The 27,929-nt window shown below is 37.2% G+C and overlaps 2 protein-coding genes across 4 annotated transcripts in view; both read right to left on the bottom strand.

Moving 5' to 3' along the window:
* The window catches only part of LOC113107359 (type I inositol 1,4,5-trisphosphate 5-phosphatase-like), a 28,477-nt gene extending 26,881 nt beyond the window's left edge, over positions 1 to 1,596 (bottom strand). The window contains exon 1 of the mRNA XM_026269806.1: positions 1,075 to 1,596. Within this exon, the coding sequence (XP_026125591.1) occupies positions 1,075 to 1,134 (60 nt within the window). The 5' untranslated portion in view covers positions 1,135 to 1,596. The remainder of the gene's footprint in view (positions 1 to 1,074) is intronic.
* A 2,748-nt stretch (positions 1,597 to 4,344) lies between these two features.
* LOC113107357 (glycerol-3-phosphate acyltransferase 4-like) lies at positions 4,345 to 27,929 on the bottom strand. 3 transcript variants are annotated; one of them, XM_026269803.1, is made up of 13 exons: positions 27,604 to 27,929; positions 22,493 to 23,000; positions 20,747 to 20,819; positions 20,151 to 20,484; positions 17,091 to 17,165; positions 16,871 to 16,960; positions 15,391 to 15,484; positions 15,173 to 15,288; positions 14,949 to 15,004; positions 14,606 to 14,691; positions 11,729 to 11,857; positions 11,099 to 11,178; positions 4,345 to 9,597 (listed from the first exon to the last, which is right to left on the bottom strand). In XM_026269803.1, the coding sequence occupies exons 2-13, from the start codon at positions 22,658 to 22,660 to the stop codon at positions 9,489 to 9,491; spliced, it is 1,410 nt and encodes a 469-aa protein (XP_026125588.1). In that variant the 5' UTR covers positions 22,661 to 23,000; positions 27,604 to 27,929; the 3' UTR covers positions 4,345 to 9,488. The 3 variants fall into 3 exon arrangements, with proteins under 3 accessions (XP_026125588.1, XP_026125589.1, XP_026125590.1); XM_026269804.1 differs by having other exon boundaries at positions 27,608 to 27,929; XM_026269805.1 differs by lacking the exon at positions 22,493 to 23,000 and having other exon boundaries at positions 27,608 to 27,929.

Below are 27,929 nucleotides of genomic sequence, written 5' to 3'. Positions count from 1 at the left end.
TATTCTAGACGCCCATAACAAAAAACGTTTTTGATGGTTTTAGCTCCAGTAACTAAAAACCCTGTTGCCAACATTAGGCTACCATTCGCAAGTAGGCTATACTGTACATGTTTTTGTTTTTCTCTTCAGTATAAACTAGCATTACCCAGTCTAATTTCAGATGCCCATAACTGCAGGACGGTGTCTAGCAGCACCCTACATAGTGCAGCAGCAGCTCAGCTCCACAGTTTCGCGGGAGCGCTTTGAAAAACCTCACAACTGTCTGTCAGTTTCCTGTTTTATTTGAATACACACAGAGGCCGGTGGCACAGTGTGTGATAGGTCCTTAGACCTTTGGGGAGGTGCTGTCAGAGAGCACACCGTGACTGGGAGACGAGATCACTCTAGCTGGGGGACTCGAGTGCGAGAAAGGCCCAGTGGAGTGAAGAATCCCTGAAGTGTGTTTGACTGCTGCACGGTTTATCACTAGAGAGGCACCGCTCCAGGAGGTGCAGCTCCATCACTGATGAGAGAGAAGCGTCACTGCCGCTCGCGCAGCACGCCTTCTTGCGTTCGAAGACAGCGAGACGCAGCGTAACGGAACGGAGACGCGTTTTAAAAGTTGAACTCCTTTTAACTTTCTACGAAACGCACAAGGCTGAAATATCAACAGCGGCGTCAATCTAGCGTGTGTTTGAATTACAACTTTACTAGCAGACTACTTAATAAAACAGCGCAGAATGACGTAAGAAGGCGTCCCTAATGAACGGCGAAGTAGAATATAACAACGGCTGAGTTAGAAAATAATATAGGCTGACATTTACAGACTGAAATAATTAAACGCGCTTTTCGGAGCGGTTTAAAGCGTCCGCTATTCAAGGAGCGTGTTTTGGCCTATTCACGTAACGACTGTTTTTAAGAAACACAGGTAGCGTTCAGCAGCAGGTTAACTAACGTAAAACAACCGCGTACGTTACAGTTGCGAAAGAAGCAGTTGTGAAATCACTAAAGCCAGAATAATTCGCTGCGTCGACTCTTTTACACTGCGCATTTTGAGCTGGAAAATGATGAGGGATTTAAACAGAGGAGACTTACATTGTCAAACAGTGATCCGACGTTTGCAGTCACTAGTAAGACGTCCGTCGGCATCTCCATGATAAGAAGCGAGCTGGAGACAAGTCTAATCTGACGAAGGAAATCCCACTAGCAGCTCCTTGGTGGAGGAATAATAAAAGGTTTACAGATAAGATTAGAAAAGTCTAGCTATCTCGCTCTGAAGACAGAGCGCACGAGAGCCCCGCGCGCATCTCCAGTGCTGCTGTCATGACGAAAGAGCTCCACTCCACGGTCTTCAGTTGCTCGCCGGTGAACACGGAGGGATTTCTCCTCCTGTCTGCATGGTAATAGGACTAGGTTTCTAAGCTGAATTAAGCCAGCGTCGACGCATCTGTAGCCTCGGAGTTCCTGTCGTGCCAGACTGAATCAACCTTGCGCTGTCAATGTTATGTTGCATGCGAAGCTCCGCCCCGCACATGTAGTACTGTGAGCTACTGTACTGTACGAACGAGCAGCGTCAAAGTTTCCGTGTCACTCACACTGAAACCACGCAAATCTACCTAGGTGTGTGTGTTTGTGTGAGTGTGTGTAGTACTCTCTCTCACACACACACCCACGCAATCACACAGTGAAATGCTTCAACATAGCAATTTAACAACGTTATTTTCATTTTTAATTTCTTAATTTTTCAATATAATGCTATTTATAGTGCCATACAGTTTGAATTATTATTTAATATTCTCTTGTTTCCATGTTTAAAACATTTGTATTGTAGTTGTTTGTGCATCTGAAAAAAATGCATTGGTAATATTGATGTAATGGCAATAAAATACATTAAAATGGACATTTGAGAGAAAAACTGAGAGCAGTATTTGTATTTAATATTCTCTTGAAACTTAGATTGTTTTCAGTTTAAAACGAAATACCATTCCAGATTTGTATTGTTGTTATTTGGTCATGCATGCTAATGCATTGTCAGTATGAATGTATTGCTAATAATGCACATTTAAAATGTAAAAGAAAATTCAGAGAAGACTGGAGTTATTTTGCTCACGGTGTTGGGTGTTACTTGGCATTACCGAGTAATTCATTAGGTTACGGTTATTACTTTTCCCTTGAAAAAGTATTGTATTTAATATTCTCTTGAAACGTACGTAGATTGTTTTCAGGTTTAAAACAAAACACTTGTATTGTAGTTATTTGTTCATGCATGCAAATGCATAGTCAATATGAATGTAATGATAATAATGCACATTTAAAATGAAAATTCAGAGAAGACTGAAGTTATTTGGCTCACAGTGTTGGGTGTAAGGCATTAGCTAAGTAATTCATTAGATTACTTTTCCTTTGAAAAGACTATTTAATTGAAACATTCCAAATCTGTAGTTATTTGAGCATCTGTATGCCCATTAATATGGCAATGTTGTTGTTGTTAAAAGGGAATGTCTATCTTTGTATTATTTTACTGGTCAGGTTTGATATAGGATTTAGAAATTAATTGGTAATAAAAATTGGTAAAAGTGTTATTAGTGCATCTAATAACACTAGTGAAGATGTCATTTGCAGCTGGTAATTACTTACTTTTTTAGAGTATAACTTACCAAAAACTGTTTGCTCAGTAATGTTCATTTTGATTTACAAATGGGTCAATGTGTGTTCACAAGTCTGAGACCACATTAAAATATGTTTATGGACTTTGGGGATTTTAGGTCTCTAATTCAATGAGTAAATTTGTGGCCTGGATCATGTGAACTCTTTTGTTCAAAAGGGCAGATTTCCACCCATTAAAGCACAAGATGCTCTTTGGATCATTCTCCAATCATGCTGGAAAACATTATCATCGGGTTCACAAAAACTTAGATAAAATAGAAAAAATAGACAAACCAAATATTCCTCAGTTCAACTTTTTAGTCAGATTGTTACATTGGTAATCTAAAATGTTATGTATTAATATATTAGCATTATATCATATATTATCACTTATTATTAACACATTTTGGGATGTATGTTATACCGAAACTTAAATGACAATAATGTAAAAAAAGAATTTCTGGTAAATTACAAAATGTGTAATTGTTAAATATTTTTATATACAGTATTCAAAGTATCTTCTGTTTTATTTTAGCCTATCGTGGCATTTAATAAATAATCCAGATGGAACATTTTTACAAAAACAAAACCAAAAAGGCACAAATAATACATGAATGTAGTTTCGGTTCTGCTTTATATACACAACATTCATATTTTATAATTGTACTGACTTTGTTATACATTATTATGTGCTCTACAATGAATAAATACAACAAACAAAAACAAATGGCTGGGTCTCAGGTTAGAATTCAATAAGTATTATTGTTTAATAATAATGCCATATACATTATTAATGGTATTTACAGTATCTCATCTAATATTTATTGCATCATGCGATTAAAGAAAAAGCCCGCCGGCAAGATTTTGTGAAACTAAAATAAAAACAAAAATGGATGAAAGACGTTTGTTGTGCTTCTGTGCTCTCTCAGTGCCAAAGATAAGTGAACAGATCAGTTGATAATCTAGTTAGTTTGAAAGATGTAGAGCTGGTAAAGGTAAGGTAATTGTTTAAACTGATGCACATGTTCTCATGCTCAGTGTGCTCTGGCAGACACTTAATTGGGTTCAGTTCCTCCAAATCTGATGTAGAACTGATATTCAACAGATCCAAACACAATGGCTTTTTTTTAAAGACCCCTAAATATCTACAGTAAATTAAATCCTAACTCATGAAAGCAATGAGCATGCAGTTTGCTAGTGAATTCTGCATGCTGTTTTTTGTGTTGTGACCCATCCATCAGCTCTTTGGCTGCAGGTTGAAGTCATTGTATCCCCTCTTGGTCTAAAGGCTGTTACTTAAGAGCTGGCACTTTTCAATGAAATGTCACCATGAAGGAAAATCTCTGGTTCTAAGGTCCGACTTCCAGCCTGGCCGCGACAGGCTGAATAAATGTTTATAATTCATGTTAAGTGAAAGGACTCTGGCAGAACAACTTGTCCCTAAGCCTCAGTTCTTCAGTCATACGTCAATGTAATGTAGAGTATAATAACCATGTCCAGTTTTCCATTTGTTTTTACAGCATGCTCCACCTCAGCAGTCCCAGGACAGGCTTTTATGGGTGGGCCACATCTGTCCTGTGCCTGATGAGTCAGATACTGTACCTTGGTGGGCCTCTTTTCTCACATGACCTGGGACATGTGATGCACAGGGTGTAACCTTCAAGGAAAATTAACGGATAATAGCAACGTAACTGTCAGGAAAAATTGAGACAGTGAATGTTGTGTTGAAGTTCTTTTATTCACATATATGACATATGGTTGTACATATGACTGTATTGCATTGGAACATTTTTAACTAATGCAGTATATCAGTCAGTGATGTATGGGTGGATGTGTTGGCAAGGTGCTGTATCTGAGCGTGGCAGCAGTCAAATCACTGGTGACATTATGACAGATAGACCCCCATCATGTCAAAACATACATCCAAATGCTCCCAAAAGAACCTTTCAGTTAACAGTTCTCAAAAGACCATTGTTAAGAAATGTTTACTGGATGTTAAAGGTTCTTCATGGAACTATTGATTCCATTTAAGAACCTTTATTTTTCGTGTAGCAAAGACAATGTGTTTCATAGACGCAAACACATCCTCCCGAGAGCCAGCAAAAAGTGTTTTTTTGTTTTAGGATTTTGTAATGTTTTAAATTTTTCAATGACATGAAATGAAAAATCAATCAACAACAACAACAACAAAAGAAGAATTTATTGCATGCCTTTTGTTGTTGACATCAGGACCCACCTACATTAAAAATTAAGGCAAGAAGCAGATGTTTTGCAACTTGCAATACAAAAAAAGGCGCAACTAGATGTGATGTATGCATTTCTATTTTTGACAACTTACAAAATGAATCATGCATTAAAAATAGTTAATGTACACATACATAATTTATATTTAATGCAAGGACACTTTAAACGGTTGAAAATTATTAGAAGATTTTTTTAAAGAAAGTTACAAAATATTTCTATTTCAAATAAATGCTGTTCTTTTGAACTTTATCCTAGGAAATTTTGAGTTTCATCATGTTAGAATGATTTCTGAAGGATCATGAGTCTGAAGACTGGAGTAATGATGCTGAAAATTCAGCTTTGATCACAGAATAAAGCTTTTTACTGTACATTTTGAACAACAGTGGAAGTTTTAAAATAAAACTACTGTTCTACTGCTCCATTGTTTTGTCTATACAGATGTTTGACCAAGAAATAATTTCAATGCAATATTTATTTTGCTGAAGTAGATGTTTCTGTGAAACAGACATTTTTTAAAAACAATGGGAGGAATCTGTCATGGCCAGATCAGTTTTAAGTCTTCAAGAGGACATGTATAGACTTGACTGTAAATGCATACTATCTACAGATGAACTGCTGTATCCCAGGAGGATGCTAAACTGTCAGTGAACTGGAAGAAGTCCTACATGATTAATGACTCACTCCACATGCTGATCTCTAGTTGAACCCCTTCATAAAGCTGAGAACTACATCAGACCTTAAATGAAGGTCTGATCAACTGTATATGATACATTGTGATCGACGACATGTTTATCCAGCCTCTCTCTCTGTTTCCACAGAGCCATTTATATGCACTCAGTAACTGGTTTAAAACTGTACAGAGTCATTCCCACGTTTTGAGCCCAGCAGCTGAACTGATTCACATGCTGGTGTATATTCATGCTATTTCAGTTCTAAACCTTAATTATATTCGATCTGTTTATTACAGGCTCACTTGTCTTTAAAGTTGTAATTTGTGAAGTACTGCACTGCTTGTGCCCAGTTCAATTTCAAATCTTGAGCACGTAGATGAAGTCTAATCGTATTTAAATACACACTTTCTTAAATCAAAAACCATTGGGGTAACTCCATCATACAGTACATGCCTTGAGTTGATGACCAGGCTCTGTAAACGATGCTGCTCTGACACTACACTACAAAAAAATACTTATAATAAACATCCAAGTTGGTGCAAGTTGACTGCACACACCCATTTAAGGGGTTTAAATTAAAGGTACACTAAAGACTGTTCACCCAAAAATGGAAATGTTGTCATTAATTACTAACCCTTCGGAACACAAATGAAGGTATTTTTGATGAAATCCGAGAGCTTTCTGACCCTGCATTGACATCAACATAACTAGTGTTCAACCAATATATCACCAAGGCCGATATATTGGTCGATATTTGTTTTTTGACATTTTTCAAATATCGACATAGGCCTTTAATTTTTCTGCTTGGCCGATGTGTTCAAGGCGAGAGTTTTATTCTGACGGCATGCCAGACCTTTGTTTTGAATGCTGTGAAAGCAGCAGCACCTGAGCGCACACAGTGCTCACACTCTTCGTTTGTCATCATCGTTAACAGTTCTGTCTAACACGGATAGAAGTCTGTCTAATAATCAGATCGAACAGTTCAACAAAAAAAAATTAATGTATACAGAAAGTATTATAATGACTGACATTATATTAGGCCTTTTAGTAATAGAAAGGCAAACATTAAAATACTTTATCGTTTGTCGTCAGCATTAAGCAAATATGCATTTATATAATTTAAACAAGTCTTTCAATGACTAATGAACATTTAATTTCACAAACCTTGCAAAATCCAGCTGTGAGATCTTGTGAAGTGTGCATTTTTATAAAGCATGATCGCGTGTTGTCTGTGTGACAGTCGGTCCATGTAAATTGAATGCTTTAAACTCATGCTGCGTTTGCATTTGCCCAGTCATATTCATGTTATATTTTCACTGTGTGCTGTATTTACAATGAGGGTTACCCTGGCTTTATTTGAAAAATATGATTCCCAATGCACAAATCTTCCCAGAATACTGAGTGCCCTGTTGGTTGAAGTGTTTACTTTCTTTTTAAATATATTTTTATAAAATATTTATTTATTTGTGAAAAATACTGTTATCTAAAGTATAAGCATGTTCCTTCTACACATTATTTTTTTTAATCCATTGTCAAATTATTTCAAATTTCTTAAATTTTAATAATAATAATTTTAAAAATCATATCGGCTTTATATCAACTATCGCCCAACTATTCTGTTTTAGAAATGGTTTTTATTTCCGCGATATCGCAGCCAGAGTAACAGCATACAAACTAAATGAAAGTAGATAACTCTCAGGTGATTTTGTACTTTATTTAAAGTTAAACCTGTCTAATGTGAGTTTGAATATCATATTGCGTAGCCTTATAGCCACACTGAAAACAACAACATAGTTTACCTTAGATCTAAAAAATATATTAAAACAAAGATGTACATTAAATCAATGCGAACCAACAAGTGTATTCCATAAAGATGGTATCAGTCACTTAGTATGTACATTTAAAAATGGTAAAAAGGTTTAATATTTATGAATTAGATTATAAACATCCATTTGATTGTGCTTCTGGAGAGAGCCCGCCCACGCCCGCTTCTGATTGGCTGTGATATTTTGGTTTGATTGATTCTGTGATATTGTCACGTGTCGGTGTGGACACACAAATTGCTTGACGCCGGAATCTTGTTGCGTCGCGTGTACTTAGGAAACAGTGTTATGGGTTTGGAAGGACATGAGGGTGAATAATTAATGACAGTTTTTATTTTTGGGTGAACTATCCCTTATCCCTCAGTAACTAACCTTACATTTGTAGTCAAAAAGCTAACGTTGTTCTTATTTGTAAGTGGTTGTAACCAAACATAGCCTTGAAATGAAAGACCCTTGGTGCACACCTTCTTTACTATATAGTAGGTGAAAAACAGTTCGACTAGAACATCACAGTATTCACAGAATAGTAGGCGAAAAGAATCCAGATAATGCCATGGGACAGGATTTGTGAACAGTAAGGCAACTGACGTGCAAATGACAATGACAACAATACATGAATTAAATCTGGATTTCCTTCATACAACACACTTTCATACTATAGAACACAATGTAAAACACATTTTAGTAGTTACAAATTAATTACTTATGCAAAATAAGTGCCTATTCAGAGAGTATGTGATTCCAGACACAGTATTCTGTTTACAGAGCATGTGAAAATACAATGTTTTGATTCTGCTTCATTATGAGCCCTTTAGTGTTTTCGTTTTAGAGCTAGTTAGTTGCATACATATGCATTTTTTAGTTTGAGGTCTGTCATCCAGTTTAAGACTAATGGCTCTGTGTAAAAATTCAGAGCAATAAACATTTTCATTTGAATGAACGGCAACTGATGCATCTGTAACATAAGCAATTGACATTTTACATGTAAAACATGGCATCTACTACCAGAGAGTGAATTTTAATGCTCATTCAGCTTGTTTGCATTGGTCTGAAGAGACAAAATCATCAGATTTAATCGTATCATATTATCTTTGACCTCAAAATGAGCCCAGAACTCATAACTGTGCTGTTTGCAGTTTTTTGAAAATGAGAATTTCAGAGTTTGTTGTGATTGATTTTTATTTTTAAATAATAATAAAATGTAACTGACACGTTGAAAAAAATGTGTTATTGTTTAACAAGTTTTAGGTTGGTTAATCGATATAAAAAAAATAATAATCCAAGGAAACACTGGTTACCTACAGTATATACAGTACATGCTGCATAGTGTTGTTGGACACAAGTAATGGTTGTAATTTGACTGTGTGCAGTTCCTGAGCAACACTTCACAGAGTTTTCAATTGGCCATCACTTGACCAATGTCATTAAGACTCATATGATTTGACTCCCGAATGGACATGGACAAATAACCTAATATCTAACAAATTCTTCTCAAACCCTTCACACAGGTTTGATTGTTTATCCAGAGGTATTTAGAAAAATTAATGCAGATTATTAATCTGCAAAGGTCAGGATAAACTTGATGTCCTCAAAATAAACTGCAAGATTTTCATGCATATTTCTGCTGTTTTCTCCTGTTAAAATCCAGGATTAAAGTGGTTCACGCAGCAGAAGTGTAGCAGACAGATGGAAATGCCTTCGGACACCTACGTGCAGCCTGATGAGGCGTTTCCGTCAAACATACATGGCCATCAAATTTAATAGTTTACTGCGTCCTAATGACACGTTAAGAGCAAATGATAATAAAAGAAAAAGAAACCATAACGAATTAAAAAAAGAGAAAGGAACCATTAAACTGCTTGTGACTCCTCAAGGGTAACTTGGCCACTACAGACCGAATCACGCTACATTGACTTCGGTCAACTCATCAAAACATGTCTCATGGTGTTTTGATCACGATCTGACCAAACACTGGACAAGCTATGGTCCTTTCAAAAAGATGAACAATTAAACAAGGACAGTTCTTGCTACGTGATGTGAAACAATATCATAACATGGTTGTCCATGTGTCAGAATCGTCTCTAGGCCTCCATCCAGGTCCTCACCTGATTCAATCTTCCTCTTCTCAAGAACGACTGCGGTCCTCTTGCGTTCCAACCAAAATCTTGCTGTAGAGTTTTTGTTGCTCCTCTTTGAAAGTGTCTTTCACTTTTCCACGTTTCAACCCACCGTCCCTGAAAAAAAAAAACACAAATCCATTTTCTTTTACCAAACGAAAAGCCATTTACCTACTGAGAAAAGCAGCTTTGATATGCCTACGCTGGTTTACTGGTCTCCCAGTCTGGTCAAAACCATGTAAGCTGGTTTTAGAGGGATTTTGGGTAGATCAGCTAATACCAGACATTTTCTGGTTGTTTTCTGGTACAGCTGTCACTTATCTCTCAATCTACAGCTTATATTAGTGTTTTTATTACTTTTCACTGGCCTCAACATTAATGTTTACACTGTAAAAAAAAAAATAGACCATTATTTTAATGGCAAAAGACTTGGAAATTGCTATGGTAAAAAACCTGTTAACTGGTTAACATTAAATTCTCATGCTCTACACATTAAGAAACTGTCTTATGGCATATTTCACAGCATTTTACTGTAAAATTAACAGCATTAAGATGCTATAATGCTATATAGCTATATAGCAATGCTATAAAAAACTAATTCTCTCTTTATGTTTTTTTTTTTACTTATCAGTATACATTAGGGTTCATCTAATCTTGTAAAAGTAATATTGTGTGTGTTACCATACTGGTGTTTTGTATTTGTATGAATGACACTGTGCACCTTCTATATATTAATATATACTTCAGCTTGTGTGATGAGCTTTGACTCTATATCACCAGTGTTTTATGGTGGTTATAAATGTATTATGAAGGAACAAAACAGATTTCAGCACAGACTGGTAACTTAACTCTTTCCCTGACAGATTTATTTATTTATTTATTTTCAGCCACCACAAGCATTTTTGATAATTTTCAGATGTTTAATTCCCCTCATAATATTTTGATGTATAAATATCTAAACATGCAATCTGGCAAAACATTTAAAAAAAAAAATTATTTTAGGTTCATGCATTCTTTTTTTTATTAACACTTGAATAAGGGTGAGTTTCATGAAAAACAAATCAGGAAAATTATGTTTAAAAAAAAAAAAAGGCAAGTCCGGATCAGATTCAGAATGATGATCAAAACATAGATGGAATAGATCGCTTCCATCAACACATCCAAAGCTTGCACGGTCCTAAACCACTTACTTGATCGTTCATTTCATTAGGTATTGTTTGGCAGTTTTGATATATATGTTGTTTAACGTTTCATGATCTTGTTATTTTACATATGCAGCTTACAAATGCTTTTCACTGCTTCTTCGCCTTGTTTTAATCCAGACATTCAGTAGTCTTTCAGAAGGTGTGAAATAATACCTCCTACTGAAAGCCAGAAAATTTTGTCAATGGCAGGGAAAGAGTTAACATATAATTGTCATATAAAATTGGTGTTTGTTGTTGTTGTTTTTAGTGTAAATGTAAATTCAGTATGTAAATCCTAAAATGTTGCTTCCATATTTTTAAGGAAAAGCTCCAGCAACCACAGCTGCCTTTTTACCATAAATTTTACAGATCCTTTTTTTTTTTATACAATAGTACAAGCACAGTCGCTGAGTCCGATATGACAGCTGACTTACCACAGCAGGTCCACCAGACCACCCTGTCTGGCAATGGCTGCCTTTACTCTGTTAGCAAACTGCACTGCATCCTCACCTTCCTGCGAGGAGACAAAACAGACCTTAACAAAAGACCTTGACGTTTGGTTTTAAAATTTATTAGGTGTCTAAAATTAATTTTTATACTTATTTTCAGCATTTTCAGTTTAACGGCATGTTCATTTATAATTGAAGAAACAGCTATTATTTTTCTGAAATACAGTAGTAAAACAAACTAAAAATACATAAAGGAAGGACTTCCAACATTATCCCAGTGATTTTCCAGAGAACTTCTGTATCATTCAAGGTGAGGCGGATCACACCAGCACAATGATTTACCTATGGTGACCATTTTGGGGTTTTTTTTTGAGATGGGAGCCTTTTACATGCCTTAAAAAACAATGGTCTATTTGTTTATTTGCATGCCCACATGCAAACACAGATGTCCATTTCCAATCTGTGGTGGGTGGACAAAACTCCAAACCCACACGAGCTCATTTGTGCTTTATTTGTGTATTAAATGCATCAATGCAAAAATGGGAAGGGCAGTGCAGCTCATTCATACCACAGATTTTACTGTATTCACAGAGGATGCATGTGTGTGAGCCTTACCTGACGGCTCATCGGAGGCAGATACCACACGCTGCAGACGATGGCCCAGCTACTCATCATCCTGAGCAGATAATTTACCATCCCAAACTTACTGCTGTTCCAGAAGGCATCCCCGAACCGAGGGTCATACTAGAAAAACACGAACAGATGCAAATTAAATGCAATGCAACCATCACCACAATACTGACAAATTCTTTATTTATTTTTATTTTATAATTATAATAATATTTTTTACAATTTAACATTTCAAGTAATCTTCTTTTAAGGAAGTTTAGATGTTACTGCTAACAAATGCTGATTAGGACATCATTCATGACTTCATCATTTTTCTTACCATGAGTTAAGAGCTGATAAAGAAAGAGATGTACTTCAACCTTTGAAAGCAGCTTTAGAGCTCAGAACAAGAGTGAAACCATACAGCCTACCAGCTTCAGTGTTAAAGGGGTCATAACTGAGAAACCAAAATTCCCTTGCTATTTTGAAATAAAATAATAATCCGCACTCCCTCGCTATTTTTGATATAAGAGGTCATTTTACCATAAAAAAAAAAATCATGTAAGTTTCAAAACTCAAAACTTTCCCATAAGACTAAAAACAGCTTATATTTAAGGCAGTCTGCCAAAACAACAGCTTGTGGGATGTGACACTCAATGATATATTAATGTGGATAAACACTGCCTCTGCAGAAGATCAATGCCCTGCATTTCAGCCCGGGCCTGACAGGCCCTGACTTTTTCACGCCCCTAGGGCCAGGCTTCGGGCCAATTTTCACGTCATAGTTTAGACTCGGGCCAGGCCTAAGGCCTGTTATAGGCTTCTCTGTATTTTATATATTAGACATCCATCAATTAGTGATGAAAATAAATTGCCGCACTGGGGGAAACAACACGAGACCTGAGTCTTTGTTGCAAGGATGAAGTTGCTGATCCTGACTCGCATCTCATTGGTTAGAGAGAAGTGCATATTTACGGATTATGATTATGACTATAATAAAAATAATAAAATTTTGCTTTTGATTGTTCGATTTATCTCGTTAATTTAAAGCGTATATTTATCATGTGTTCGCTGAGTTTTGATTCACTTTTGTGAAGCGCTCCTGTTCAAGGCCGAGATGCAGAAAGCACAGCATGTTTGTTTTCTCCATTTTACAAAAGCACAACGTTTTGTTGATATTGTGAGTGCACACAAATAAAAGTAACCCCTTTACAGTTTCCGAATGATTCATTATTCTTACCTTTATGAGGAAAAATGACGGTGTATTTTAAATTGATTCCACTGAAAAAAATGCAAGTGATCACGCTGGCACCTCCATGTCCTGTAAAGCAGGCATTAGCTTCCACCCCCATGAACAATCTACTGTATACAGCACACATTTATCTAGGTTTAACGTTTAAACATTGTTACTGTTTTATTTCTACAGATTTGATTTTAGGCAAGTCGTGATGATTCGAGAAGGAAAAATTTATCAAACAGGCTATTATCAACTCACTGTCAACAGCTGTCCGCTTGGTCATTACTTTAAAAAAACATATTTAACGGACAAAAAAAGCTCCAATTTTTTTTTATTGACTTAATAAAAACAAAACAAAATAAAATCACTTTGCCATTACAAAAAAAAAAAAACTGAACTACTTTAATAGCGGAAACCGTAAGCTGTTTTCGGGTTGGGCTGTACTAGGGCCTAAATGTTTCTTTTTACTGAAGTTCCAGACTGCACTTAGTCCTTTGTTCACTTCAATTTATCCCTGGATTTGTTTACAAACAATTTGATGCAGGATTTTCAGAAAGATTGAAACTAAATGACTATATTGGACCCGACAGTAATGTCACAACACACAATTGTAAGTAACTTTAAACAAGCTTGTAATTGGGCATTATACACAATAAATGTTCTACGTTAAATCTCCTACTTCTTAAAATAGCCTACTTCTAAATTATGTAAAAATCTTGGTAACATTATAAGACGACTTCAGAGAACAGAACAAAATAATAAAAAAGGCAATTTCTGACCCCTTAAAAATGACAATTACTAATTATTAATAATATTACTAATACAAGTGTAAAACTAATCAGTATGTCCAATAGGTTTGGAGTGTAAAAGACACGTTTCAGAGGGTATTTGCACATGTAAATGATCAGTGCAAGAAAAAATAAGCTCTTTAAGTACTCAAAAAAAGACACTGTGGTCTTAGTAGTAGTATTTCTGCACTTTGAGAGACTTGATGCCAGGGTGTTGTGGGTGGTTTTGAGCATGTTTCTATGCTGTTCTGGGATATCTAGATACTTGCTTACTGGACCAAGTCAAAAGAGTCCACCCCCAAGTCCCACGAGATGGCTCAGGTCTCTCCATCTAAGGGATTTTTTAGTTTTTGACTGTACTCATCCACATGTATCCACCCAAAAATCTGAGACCACATAAAAAATCTGGTATTGTTCTCTCTCATTTAAACTTTTACTAAACATTTTAGTATCTTGAAATCTGTAAAACAGAAATTTGACAAGATATCCCCAAATATTTCTTCATTATTTTAAGATTTATGCAATATTTTAGGTCATATCCAATAAACAGATCCAACATTATCATCAGGACTGACACAAAAGCTCATTCTGCTTGAAAGCTTCAAAAGAGGGCAAACACATACTAAGATTTTTTAATTCATTTCAATTAATTCATATGATTATGCTGATAATGCAATTCATAAAAAAAGCAGTATTTCCATTAGTGGTCTCAGACTACAATGTTTATCATTTTAGCATTATTTATGCTCACAGCATGAGCATTACAAGCCAAGTTGTGCACCAATATTTCATACTTATGTTCAAGGTTTGTTGACACCCCTTACCCAGAGTATTCATTAGAGAAGTGAGATTTCTGACCTTTATGGCGACGGGGTACACAGTTGAGCCAATTTCAAAGCTTCCTTTCTTGAACATCATGACCGATGTATTATTAATGCAGGTTCCTGAAGACAAACCATATAATACACACATGAAACAAACATAATATGGCATTAAAAACCAGTTCAAGACACCTGTTCCATGTTAGTTACCATAACTTTATATACTGTACGTATAGAAATTAGTGGAGAAACTGTAAAAGGTCAAACCAAGTAAGCCCCAAACATTTGAATGGAAATGGATGAAATAAAGGATATGAAGGAGGTCTCCTCTAGTCTCCATTACATATTAATAATAATTTCTAAGTATGAGTTCAGCCCACCTTCAGGGAATATGAGGATGGGTAGTTTGCTTTTGTCTTTTACGTGATCGCTCAATCTGAAATAAAATTCATTTAATTAATGGCAATAATACATATGAGTGTCATAAAAAAAAAACACACAATTCAGCAAAATATTTGAACTAATAATGTTAAATATTTTTAGAGGAATCCAGCACTTCTGTTCAAAAGCCACAGAAATAAGATAAGCTGTGATGTTGCCTCACCTTCTAGCCACTAGATGTCGATCTTTGACTTCTGAGCGCTCGAACCAAATGTGTGGACAAGCTTTGACCATAGACTTCTGAATGAGCCCCATCAGGCCCCCATGGATCTGACCCACCTATAACACACACATGCAATTAAACCTTTCAGAGCTTCTCTCACACACACACCAACTACAGTTCCAGTCGAGAAACACACACACACACACACACACACTTACCATTGCATAGCATCCGTCACTGGCCAGTATAATGGTGTCAATGGGTGACGTGTGGTTGGCGACACAGATGCCTCCATTCTTGGGTTTATTTTCACTGTCCCAGACAAAGACACAGAGAGAAGACTGTGAGCAGGGCGCGTATACAGTGGAAGGAGAAGCAGAGCAATGTGAGCTTGTGCTAAACAGGCCAAATCTAATGAAAGAGTTTGTGCTGAAATCCTACAGTTTAGTAGTGTCTTCTTCACGCTATTTTGTTGTCACAAAACATAGACTGTCCCTGTGAAAGGAACCGGTTTGACTGGTCAAGGGAGAGGTCCTGAGAGAAAGACTTTTCATCTTTTCTTTAGATAGAGAGAGAATGCACAGGAGGACAGTGACCTGAACTACATGAAAACATTAAGCCGACGCAGGAATGATAAGCTGAGATAATGACAAAGATGCCATTGAAGGAGTTCAAAATCAGTTGGAGATGGTTCATCTGACCTGACTGAAAAACCAAGCCACTATTACCTATTGGGTGTTATGACGTCTGATGCCACTCTCTCTATCAGATAACATTAGAATCTGAAAGTGACGATGCTCCATTGATACAGACCCTAATAGAGTTAAAGGGATAGTTCACCCAGAATTACTCGCCCTCTTGTCATAAGACTTATATTCATCTTCGGAACACAAATTAAGATATTTCTGATGAATTCCTAGAGCTTTGTGTGATTGGGAGCATCTGATTGTGATTGTATGCTTGTGATTGTGCATGTACAAACCCGATTCCAAAAAAATTGGGACACTGTACAAATTGTGAGTAAAAAGGAATGGAATAATTTGGAAAAGTTGATTTCACTAATTCCATTCAAAAAGTGAAACTTGTATTATATTCATTCATTACACAGAGACTGATATATTTCAAATGATTATTTCTTTTAATTTTGATGACTATAACTGACAACTAAGGAAAATCCCAAATTCAGTATCTCAGAAAATGTGAATATTGTGAAAAGGTTCAATATTGAAGACACCTGGTGCCCCACTCTAATCAGCTAATTAACTCAAAACACCTTTAAAGGCCTTTAAATGGTCTCTCAGTCTAGTTCTGTAAGGGACACAATCATGGGGAAGACTGCTGACTTGACAGTTGTCCAAAAGACGACCATTGACAACTTGAACAAGGAGGGCAAGACACAAAAGGTCATAGCAAAAGAGGCTGGCTGTTCACAGAGCTCTGTGTCCAAGCACATTAATAGAGAGGTGAAGGGAAGGAAAAGATGTGGTAGAAAAAAAAGTGTACAAGCAATCGGGTTTGTATGTGAATGTTTGATTGTGAGAGTATTTGTGTGATTGTGTGCATGAAAGTGATTGTGAGCATCTGATTGTGAAAGCTTTTATGTGTGATTATGAATGAGCAATTTCAGATTGCACAATGACCCAAAATGCCAAGGCTTCAGATGTTTGGAAATTTCCAGTAAGCTGTGACGCTTCTTACCTGTGATGGTATGTGATGATAGCAGTCAGTCCTCTCACACAGATACGGTAACACATCAGGTGCACTTTCTCACTGAGAAAATTTTTCACCCTGCAAACACACACAGCAACATGTTAATATCCATTAAGGGCTTCACAGATATGTTGGTTCAGCACACTAAAAAAGCAAAACAAATGACAAACACACACAATTTTTTTTTTTTTTTAACCAAGTTTCTTACCTCCCATTGGGCAGAAAACCAATCATGGTGGTGAAGACGACCAATAGGCTCACTCCTGTGATTGCTAATGTTAACCTGATAAACGAAAAGCAAGTCATGTCAGCTCAAACACTGGAACAATCGTTACAAAATGTACACTTTAAAACTATTTTTAATTTAAAAGTGCACAGTAAGTTTTGTTAGCATTTTTCTGGATTTGTGAAACATATGACCTACCCTGTATAGAATATTCAGAGTATTCATCTCACATGAACGTTCATCAATTAATATTTCCTCATTCAATTTCAAATTATTATTATTATTATTTTTTTTTAGTCAGCTATAAATGACTAAACGCACCTTTAATATAATTTTTACTTTTGAGCCTTTGACTGGAGATACAAAGATAGAACAGGATATAAATGAAATGAAATAGAGAGACTATAATATGTCACAGGCCAAATATAAACCTACATTGCTATATGATCACCACAGCTCCAAGAGCACGCATTCCCCACCGCACCACAGCTCTGACCCAATGTAGGCTGCTGAAAAATGTAAGCAATGACACTGGGCTTTTAGGTTTCTGTCCATGATTCAATTAATCCCACAATACCCAGGTGAGAACATCTGATTAAACAGAGCTCAGCTATCTCATCTTAAATGTGCACACGGGATGGTGAGGAGTTTCTATTAAAGAATGTGGGTTAAGGCCACGGCCCTGACTGACATTAATCCTACACAAGCTCCATATGGCCCTGAGGGGGTGTCAGAATTAGCCTGTATTTTAAGACGCTATATTCAGACTGTGCCAGAACAGAGCAAGTGTTTCAGGGTGGACCAGTGAGAATGATGTCAAATTATAATGTCAGCCAATCAAAAATAAGAGTTATTATTTATTTAACACTCTAATTAGAAGTTGACTGTTAAAAGAGCTGATTTTTTTCTGCTCTGTCATATGACATACAGGGGTCACCGTAAGTATTATAAGGGGTGAGTATTTAATCTACAGATGTATCCAACAATGAACAATGTACTGTATGTATGCTGGATTGTTTTATAACGGACATGTAAATGAGAGCAACAGCAGTTATCTCTGCTGCTCCTTTCTTCATGAAGCAACAGTTTCTAATTTGAATACTTGAATACTATGCCCCCAATGAAAAAACAAATACCTAGAAGGTTATACCACAATTATACCACACATACCATAAAACCAGACATAACTAGCATGGGTCAATTTGTAGCAATAGCCAACAATACATTTTATGGGTCAAAATTATCAGTCAATACTACAATAATAATACAATATAATAAAGATCATGTTTCATTGAGATAATTTGTAAGTTTGCTACCATAAATATAACAAAACATCATTTCTGATTAGTAAAATGCATTGCTAAAAACTTCATTTGGATAACTTTAAAGGTGATTTTCTCAGTATCTTGATTTTTTTGTTTTGCACCCTCAGATTCCAGATTTTCTAATAGTTGTATCTCTGCCAAATATTGTCCTATCCTAACAAACCATACATCAATTTGTTACATTTGTTACATATCGTTGTGTTACTTTGTATGTCAAGGCCCTTCAATGTACCCTGGCATACTTCAGTTCTACTATGTCAAAAACAAACCTGTGGTAGTACCACAATACATTTTAGCACTTGTTAGTTGTTAGCAGTGGCCTCATTTCTCCTTTTCTTTTTCATTTATACTTCTCTTCTAATCTTCCACATACAGTACGTCACCACCACTGCTCATTGTGTCCCAAAATGTCATTCGGCAGTCAAGCCGCTGGAAGTGTTTAAGTGGCCATCTTACTCTCTTGACAGCCAAAACACTGACCTAAAATCCCCCGATTTGAAGTGTATCGGTCACACGGGATCAGTTTTTATGTTATGTGTATGTAAATTAATTAATTGTTTTCATCCAAAATATCTTAAATTGTGTCCCAAAGATGAACAAAGCATTTAAGGGTTTGGAACGACATGGGGGTAAAGTGATTAATAACAAAATTTTCATTTTGGGGTGGAGTATCCCTTTAAGTCTGCACCATATGTAGTCAGCATTTATTCTCTGAATGCGTGTATTTTTTATGTCCTGATGAAGAAACATCTATTTCAAGATCACGCAAATTCTATGACATTTTACTACCATTTCAGTTTGCATGGAAGTAAAATGTTATTTATATTAATTTTTAGTTTAACCAGCGTTTTAATCATTAACTGCTTCAAAGTGCAGGCTGATAACGAAATCATTGTTTAAACATTTGTAGTTGGCCTACTGTACAGATAAAAATGATAAAACAACAATTACACAAACATCAAGTTTACAAGGAGAATTCAAATATACAGAAAGCATAAATCTTTATTCAGATTCCATAAGCACTTTGTCACTTGAATTGTATATGATGAGGATCTTATCCATATGATGTTTATCATGTTCATTAGTACTGAAAATTAATACGATACGTAACTTTTGATACGGAGAGGAAATGCCCGACATTAAACAAAATTACCATTTGCATGAATTCTTCAGATGTAAAAACGCTGACTCATTAGGTGATGTTTAGTCATTAAAATCACACGATTTCCTATTCATTCAAAATAATTTATGGGAATACCTATATGGCGACTTCACTTCGATGACGTCATGAGAAATCCAGTTCTCTATTATAGATCAGTGGTTACCACCCAAAATAATAGATTTAAAAAAAACAATGTTGGTATCAGCTGATATTGGATAAAGTATATCTGCCAAAACTCATGATTTAATTGCAATGCTCATTACTCCTACTTTTACATTTATTTTACCTTCAAATGCTCACTAAAGTAATCAGTGAAATAATTTTATAAAATATTTAAATGTAATCTTCAGCAAATCTCAAAATGAATATCGATATGTCATACTGTACATCACAATGATGTGACACCTACATTCACTAGTAGCATTTAAAATTACTGATTTTATTTGTATAGACGAAATAGTACAGAATTGTAACAGTCATTAATGGGTTATTGGTCATAAAGTGGGACTTTATGTTTTACGTTTAATCTAGGACTCCATTTTCCTTCTTCCTCACCTGAGAGGCAGCAGGAACCCATAACGAATGACAACGCCGAGACCCCACAGCACCGTCAGTCTGGTGCTAATGTGATTGAAGTTATAGTTGCTCCTGGTCAGCAGGTTCCACGACTCAAGCTCCTCTGCCGTGAAACGTTTGGTAACCTCGTCGTCTACGATGCTTTCAATCCCACGCCGGCAGAAGTAGAAGGTGTCTGACATCTCGAACTCTGATGAGGAAGGGGAGGGGCCTGTAGTGGTGGAGGCGGAGCCATCCAAATCTTGGCTGCTGCCATTTCGCCGAATCTCTTTGAGCTCCTCTTCCAGCGATGTAGGTTCTTTAGCAATAATGCCTGAGATTACATAATAAATACAATATCAAAATACTTTTAATATGCATCCAAATTAACAGACATCGCCAGTTATTGTTGCCTGATCTTTCTGCTTATAGGTCAACTGAAAGAAAAAAAAACATCCAGAGAAATCGACAGAGCACTTGGGAAACACCAAAACAAGCAATGCCCCAAGCAGATGAGCACACAGCAGGAATAATATAGATCATTTTTCTACAGGTGTAACAGCACACAGTGTTTACACAGCCACTGATACACGTACCATTAAGACTGTAAGGCTTGTACAGTAGATGGTTCTTCTCCTTGGCTCCTCTTTCCATCCTCACTGTGGCCCACTGTAAAACAAACTCAAATTAATGCAATCTTATTACCACTGCAACATCCTAGTAATGTTTTATTATTGTAAGAATGATCATGAAAGGATTTTAATCCCTGCAGCACACTATTACAATTCTAATGTAATAAAACTCATACACATCCTCAATGGATTTATATCATAATGGACCTTAAAATAAAACTGCCTGTTTCATGATTTGAAAACACACTGCAGTGGACTGTAGCACAAACACACACAGACATGCACACATATTGAATATTCCCCTAGGGAACAACAAGCGCTTTATTGAAAAGCTGTGGGAGGAAGGAATAATGTCAGTATGTTAATTCAGGCATGTGGAGCACACAATGCACTCAACAACTTGCTGCACTGAGAATCAGAAAACACTGAAGGGCTGCTATTGATATCTTGCAAAATTAACACAGGTTTTGCTTTAACTTCAATACCTCAATGTGAGCCTATTTTTTTGTTTAATTTGTTTTAATTCTTCCAATCTTTAATAACAGTTCTTTGATATTTTTCACAATTTCGTCCAAGGAGATTATGGTACAGTAAAGCTTTCCATCCAAACTGCAGAGCCGTAGGTGCTACACGCAGTCAGGAATAGCACTTTTTAGCGTTTTACTTATGTTTGACTCTCATTTTTAGGAACAAGATAAACTTCCTCTTTATTATTGCTTCCCCATGACTAGGTTGCCCAAGCTGAATGTTGTTTAACACCCAAACAACATAACGTTTAAATAGCATGTCTCCTTTATTTAAAAAAATTCTCCTGTTTGTTGTTGGAAAAATACTTCATTCCAGAAATTTCTGGCAGACAGACTAGAGTCGCACATACATGTCTGCTCATGCTGTGCGAGTGCACAAATGGTTACATAACGTCTTCAGGCGGATGTGAGGTCATGGTGAAATAAATCAGCCACAGCTGGAGAGGAGCCGACCCTCGGCTCTTCACTCCACCTCTATTCCTGTCTCTCAACTCCATGATTATAATATGGGGGAGAAACAGTGCCATTAAAGAAAGAAAATTATGCTTTTTCTAGAAACGGTCAACAGATGTGCCTCTGATCAACATGTCTTCCTCATCCAATCTAATTTCTTATACCTGGCCTCTTAGGCTATTATGTACACAGAAGCTAACAGGTTTTAGACCAATATAAATGCAAACAGTGCACTCAATATTCAATATTCATTTATATGGCATTCTAAGGTTTATCAAATAATATTATGAGAGTGCCTTAATATTATTTGATAAACCTTAGAATGCCATATAAATACCATTGCACATGAATAAGGATGGACAGTATTATCATCACACCAGCTATCTAATGATTCTGGTAAACATTAAATGTTTAACAGTTGTTTAATGTTTAATCTTTTGGATTTTAAAACTTACAATTCTTTTTAAAAATGCTAATCATTTAATAATAGTTTAATGTAATATTCTACAAATATCATAACAGATACATCCATTTTTCTTACTGTACATTACAGTGTTGTGATGCCTAAGTTAATTTATCGTATTTAAAACAACTGATTTAATTTGAATAACTAATCATTCAGTCATCGCTCACTCCAACCTTCCTGTCAACTCTATGCTATTCAGTAAACAAATGCAAGTCAGTCTAAACAACAGCATCCTGAAAGAGAGCAAGATGACCTTCAACTCACCTTAAACACCTTGAGCAGCATCTTCATGTAGAGGCTGCGAATACCGAAGGACAGACCGAAAATGGCAGGAACAATGATGAAGACCAAGAGCAGTGTAAACCAGACAGTGAAAGAGATGCCCAACAGCATGCAAAGCAGATTATTGAAAGGAGACATAAAAGGGCCCATTTTTACAAAATGAAAAAGTGGTTTGTTTTTAAGAAGAAAATAAATAAATCAGGAAAAAAAAGTGGACACCCCCAAAAGCAGCTTTCTCTGTCACTTTTAGGGTCAAAGTCTCCAGAGCATGAGGTGGAATGGGTCCATAAATAAGACAGGTGACATTATAAAGTCTTTCATTTCCATTGGCGCATGACTGGATGAAGCAAACACATCATTCTGCATGTGGCACTGCCCAGAGGCGAAGTACTTCACATTTAATGATGCATATTCTTCAACACTGGCAATTGAAATGACTGTTGGCTCAGAACTAGACAGCTCTTCGCTCAGGACCCTGAAAAAAAGAAACCTGGAGAATGTGGAGGAAACACAAACAGGAAAAGATTACAGTTCAATTAAATTCAAGTACAGGCTTATTCAAATCAAACCAATAGGGATTGAACACACCAAAGTAAACACAAAAGGATGATAACAAAGCCAAACAGAGTGGCCTGGAGCTACACTGGGATCTTAAACAAGGACACGTGAGTCAAAGAGCTCCCATGAGTACAGAGGGGTTGGAGACACACTCACATAACAGAGGAGAGGAGAGGAGATTACAGGACAGGACAGAGGACAGGAAAGGAGATTACAGGACAGGAGAGGACAGGACTGGACTGTACTGTACTGGACTGGAGAGGAGAGGAGAGGAGAGGAGAGGAGAGGAGAGGAGAGGAGAGGAGAGGAGAGGAGAGGAGAGGAGAGGAGAGGAGAGGAGAGGAGAGGAGAGGACTGGAGAGGAGAGGAGAGGACAGGACAGGACAGGACAGGACAGGAGAGGAGAGGAGAGGAGAGGAGAGGAGAGGAGAGGAGAGGAGAGGAGAGGAGAGGAGAGGAGAGGAGAGGAGAGGAGAGGACAGGACAGGACAGGACAGGAGAGGACAGGAGAGGAGAGGAGAGGAGAGGAGAGGAGAGGAGAGGAGAGGAGAGGAGAGGAGAGGAGAGGAGAGGAGAGGAGAGGAGATGACTGGACTGGACTGGAGAGGAGAGGAGAGGAGAGGAGAAAACAGGACAGGACAGGACTGTACTGGACTGGAGAGGAGAGGAGAGGAGAGGAGAGGAGAGGACAGGACAGGACAGGACTGGAGAGGAGAGGAGAGGAGAGGAGAGGAGAGGAGAGGAGAGGAGAGGAGAGGAGAGGAGAGGTGAGGAGAGGACAGGACAGGACAGGACTGGAGAGGAGAGGAGAGGAGAGGAGAGGAGAGGAGAGGAGAGGAGAGGAGAGGAGAGGAGAGGAGAGGAGAGGAGAGGAGAGGACAGGACAGGACTGGAGAGGAGAGGAGAGGAGAGGAGAGGAGAGGAGAGGAGAGGAGAGGAGAGGAGAGGAGAGGAGAGGACAGGACAGGACTGGAGAGGAGAGGAGAGGAGAGGAGAGGAGAGGAGAGGAGAGGACAGGACAGGACTGGAGAGGAGAGGAGAGGAGAGGAGAGGAGAGGACAGGACAGGACTGGAGAGGAGAGGAGAGGAGAGGAGAGGAGAGGAGAGGAGAGGAGAGGAGAGGAGAGGAGAGGAGAGGAGAGGAGAGGAGAGGAGAGGAGAGGTGAGGAGAGGACAGGACAGGACAGGACAGGACAGGACAGGACAGGAGAGGAGAGGAGAGGAGAGGAGAGGAGAGGAGAGGAGAGGACAGGACAGGACAGGAGAGGAGAGGAGAGGACAGGGCTGGAGAGGAGAGGAGAGGAGAGGAGAGGAGAGGAGAGGAGAGGAGAGGAGAGGAGAGGACTGGAGAGGAGAGGAGAGGACAGGAGAGGACAGGACAGGACAGGACAGGAGAGGAGAGGAGAGGAGAGGAGAGGAGAGGAGAGGAGAGGAGAGGAGAGGAGAGGAGAGGAGAGGAGAGGAGAGGAGAGGAGAGGAGAGGACAGGACAGGACTGGAGAGGAGAGGACAGGAGAGGAGAGGATAGGAGAGACTAATGCAACTCATTCTGATTTTTACTTTAAGTACCAAACTAAAATATACTGTCCATGCATTAAGAAACCATTGTTTTTATTGTTAACTCAAATTACTAATAACTATTTTCAGCACTTGATATAGAACTAATATAAAACAAATTAGAATAAGTTTAAAGGTAGAGTTTGTAAGATATTTACAGTAAAATATCCAAAAACCACTAGGCTAGTGTTATATATTTTGTCTGGCTGATTACTAACAAAATCTCTAATGTTTTCAACTACTTGTAAATCATGAGAAAATCCCCATTCTAAACAGTGACATGGCGCACTGTCTTTCAAGATGCTGTTGTTTAGACTGACTTGCATTTGTTTACTGAATAGCATAGAGTTGACAGGAAGGTTGGAGTGAGAGCGATGACTGAATGATTAGTTATTCAAATTAAATCAGTTGTTTTAAATACGATAAATTAACGTATGCATTACACCACTGTAATGTACAGCAAGATTAATGGATGTATCTGTTATGATATATGTAGAATATTACATTAAACTATTATTAAATTATTAGCATTTTTAAAAAGTATTTTAAGTTGTAAAATCCAAAAAATTAAAAATTAAACAACCGTTAAACATTTAATGTTTACCAGAATCATTAGATAGCTGGTGTGATAACAATACTGTCCATCCTTATTCATGTGCAATGGTATTTATATGGCATTCTAAGGTTTATCAAATAATATTAAGGCACTCTCATAATACATGTTAAAAAAACATGGCATCATCACAGTACCTTGTTCAAAAAACTATAATACTAAAATGGTGCATTTTAATACTTTTTTCATTTCTGTAGTGCACTTAGTAGTGTGAACTTCTCATGTGCTTCCAGAGCACACTGACAGGTTTTACATATTGATAATTTTATATTATTGTAGCCATCTGATAAGATGTGGATGGAGTTGGGAGGCTATTGAATATTGAGTGCACTGTTTGCATTTATATTGGTCTAAAACCTGGTAGCTTCTGTGTACGTAAAAGCCTTAGAGGCCAGGTATAAGAAATGAGATTGGATGAGGAAGACGTGTTGATCAAATGCACATCTGTTGATCGTTTCTAGAAAATGCATCATTTTCTTCCTTTAATGGCACAATAACACAATCAACTATCAAACATGCAAGAAGAAGTAAATAAGGAACTGCTTGAAGCAATCTAGTGGTTTGCTAGACACTACTTCCGCATTTGTCCACGACACTGTTGTCATGTGGGTTCTACGTCAGTAAAGGCGGTAACAAAGGGTAACTAACGTCATTGACAGGCGACTGCACTGCGCCATGACACTGTTTAGCTTGCTTCAAGCAGTTCCTTATTTACTTCTTCTTGCATGTTTGATGGTGGATTGTGTTACTTATTTATGAAACATAATTACTGTTTACCGTCTGCCACTGGTTCTGTCGACAAGGACAGCTCATGTAAACGTAAGCATACGGGCCAACCAAACGACCCAAGAAGAGTTTGGGACAAGAGGAGAGAAAGAGCGAGGATCAATATCGGTGTTGCATTTTCTAGATGGAGAGAGCTTTGCGACAAACTTCAACTAGAAATAGATGCCGATCTCACTTGTGTTTTACTCAACAGGTGAGTTGTTTTGATTTGCATCTTTACAGAAAGCGCGAGGACACGTCTGATCCATAGTCTGATCGTGTCTAATCTAATATACTCGCGCAAATCGTTGGTGAACTCGTATTTGCTATGTATGCCCAATTATTGTGTTTGAATGTACACGAGTGTATATATTTGTTGAACAAGTGGTAATCGCTGTCATATCTGACTAAACAGTAATCAATTAATTAGATAATTTAGTCAAACTATATTTGCTGTTCCACGCTCCTATTTAGCGTAGTCAAACCACACGATTGTTATTGTTTTGATAGTGTGCCCTCTAGTGGCTGGTACTACAACCTGTAACTTTAAATAAAATAAGTTTAAGTAATTAAGTAATGAGGTAATAAAATTAACAAAACTAGTGGTGCTCCGATCGGCAGATCGTTATGCGCATCTCGTCAGTAAAGCCGGTTTTCTAATCAGCGGTTAATTCCATCAGGTGTATGATTTCACATAGAGCAGCTGTTACTACACAGAGCCGTTGTTAATAGAGAAGATGCGCAAATTCACTTAATTTTCAGCGTTTATTGGCGCATCTTCTCAGTTAACAACGGCTCTGTGTAGTAACAGCTGCTCTATGTGAAATCATACACCTGATGGAATTAACCGCTGATTAGAGAACCGGCTTTACTGACGAGATGCACATAACGATCGGCCGATCGTGATCGGAGCACCCCTAAACAAAACCAACAAAACAAAATAAAAGCTATATACAAACATTAAAAACACTAATAAAAATAAAAGCACATAAATTATTAAAACTTGTACTAAAAATAAAATAAGAAAATCTGAAATATAATCCTCAAAATTAATAAATAATATAATAGTAGCCTATAAATAAATTAAATAATTATTTAATACTTATAGAAATATAGTGCTATAGAAATAAAGCTTACTTACTTACTTCTAAAATAACATTGTCTGAAAAGGAGATACAGTTTCACTTCAGTAAATCTGAAGCTCTAAACTCTGCAAATTAACCTACTTAAATCACTATTTTTTCTAAATCCTGACCTTAGTAATGATCTTTAAAAAGCAGAAGGGAAAAGGGGCATGCAGTTGAGAAACCGTTTATTGCCTTGTAAATTAACTGGGAATAATTTGGAACAATCTGATTACAATGATTTGCTTCATGTTAAAATAAAGAGAATGACAATTATATATTTTACATTCAAATGCATTTCATAAACTGTTCTGAATAAAAATAAGTAGAATAAATTGGATTTCGTTAAATAACATTCTAAGGAGGAAACAAAAACTTTCCTTAGAAATGCAGTTGAAGTTCAACAGCACTTGACTACAATTAAACAAAATCCTTGCAGTAGTAACAGTTATGAAGAATAATTAATCAAGTACTTACTTACACGTCAGTTTGTATTATATCCCTGTTCGAAACAAAAGTTGATCCGCTGCATGACTTTATTGGTAATCTCTGCCTGCTTAATCTTTCAGCTAACAGTTGATTGATGAACGGACCGAGCAGGGGATCGGCTGAACGTCGTACCGATCATTTCACAGACGCGCCGCTCACGAACCGCTGTATCTACAGAAACACTTATTATGGAGCCGAAGGCGCGTCCTCACACCGGCAGAGCAGACTGTCACGAAGATCCGCGTGTCGCGAGTGACGTCCGAGCTGACGCGAGTCTGTGACCACATCACGGGAATCTTCATCCGAGTCAGACT

The sequence above is a fragment of the Carassius auratus genome, chromosome 8 (assembly GCF_003368295.1).
Source record: "Carassius auratus strain Wakin chromosome 8, ASM336829v1, whole genome shotgun sequence".
Classification (NCBI taxonomy): domain Eukaryota; kingdom Metazoa; phylum Chordata; class Actinopteri; order Cypriniformes; family Cyprinidae; genus Carassius; species Carassius auratus.
The sequence above is the reverse complement of the archived record's forward strand: the minus strand, read 5'-3'. Positions and strand labels throughout refer to the sequence as shown.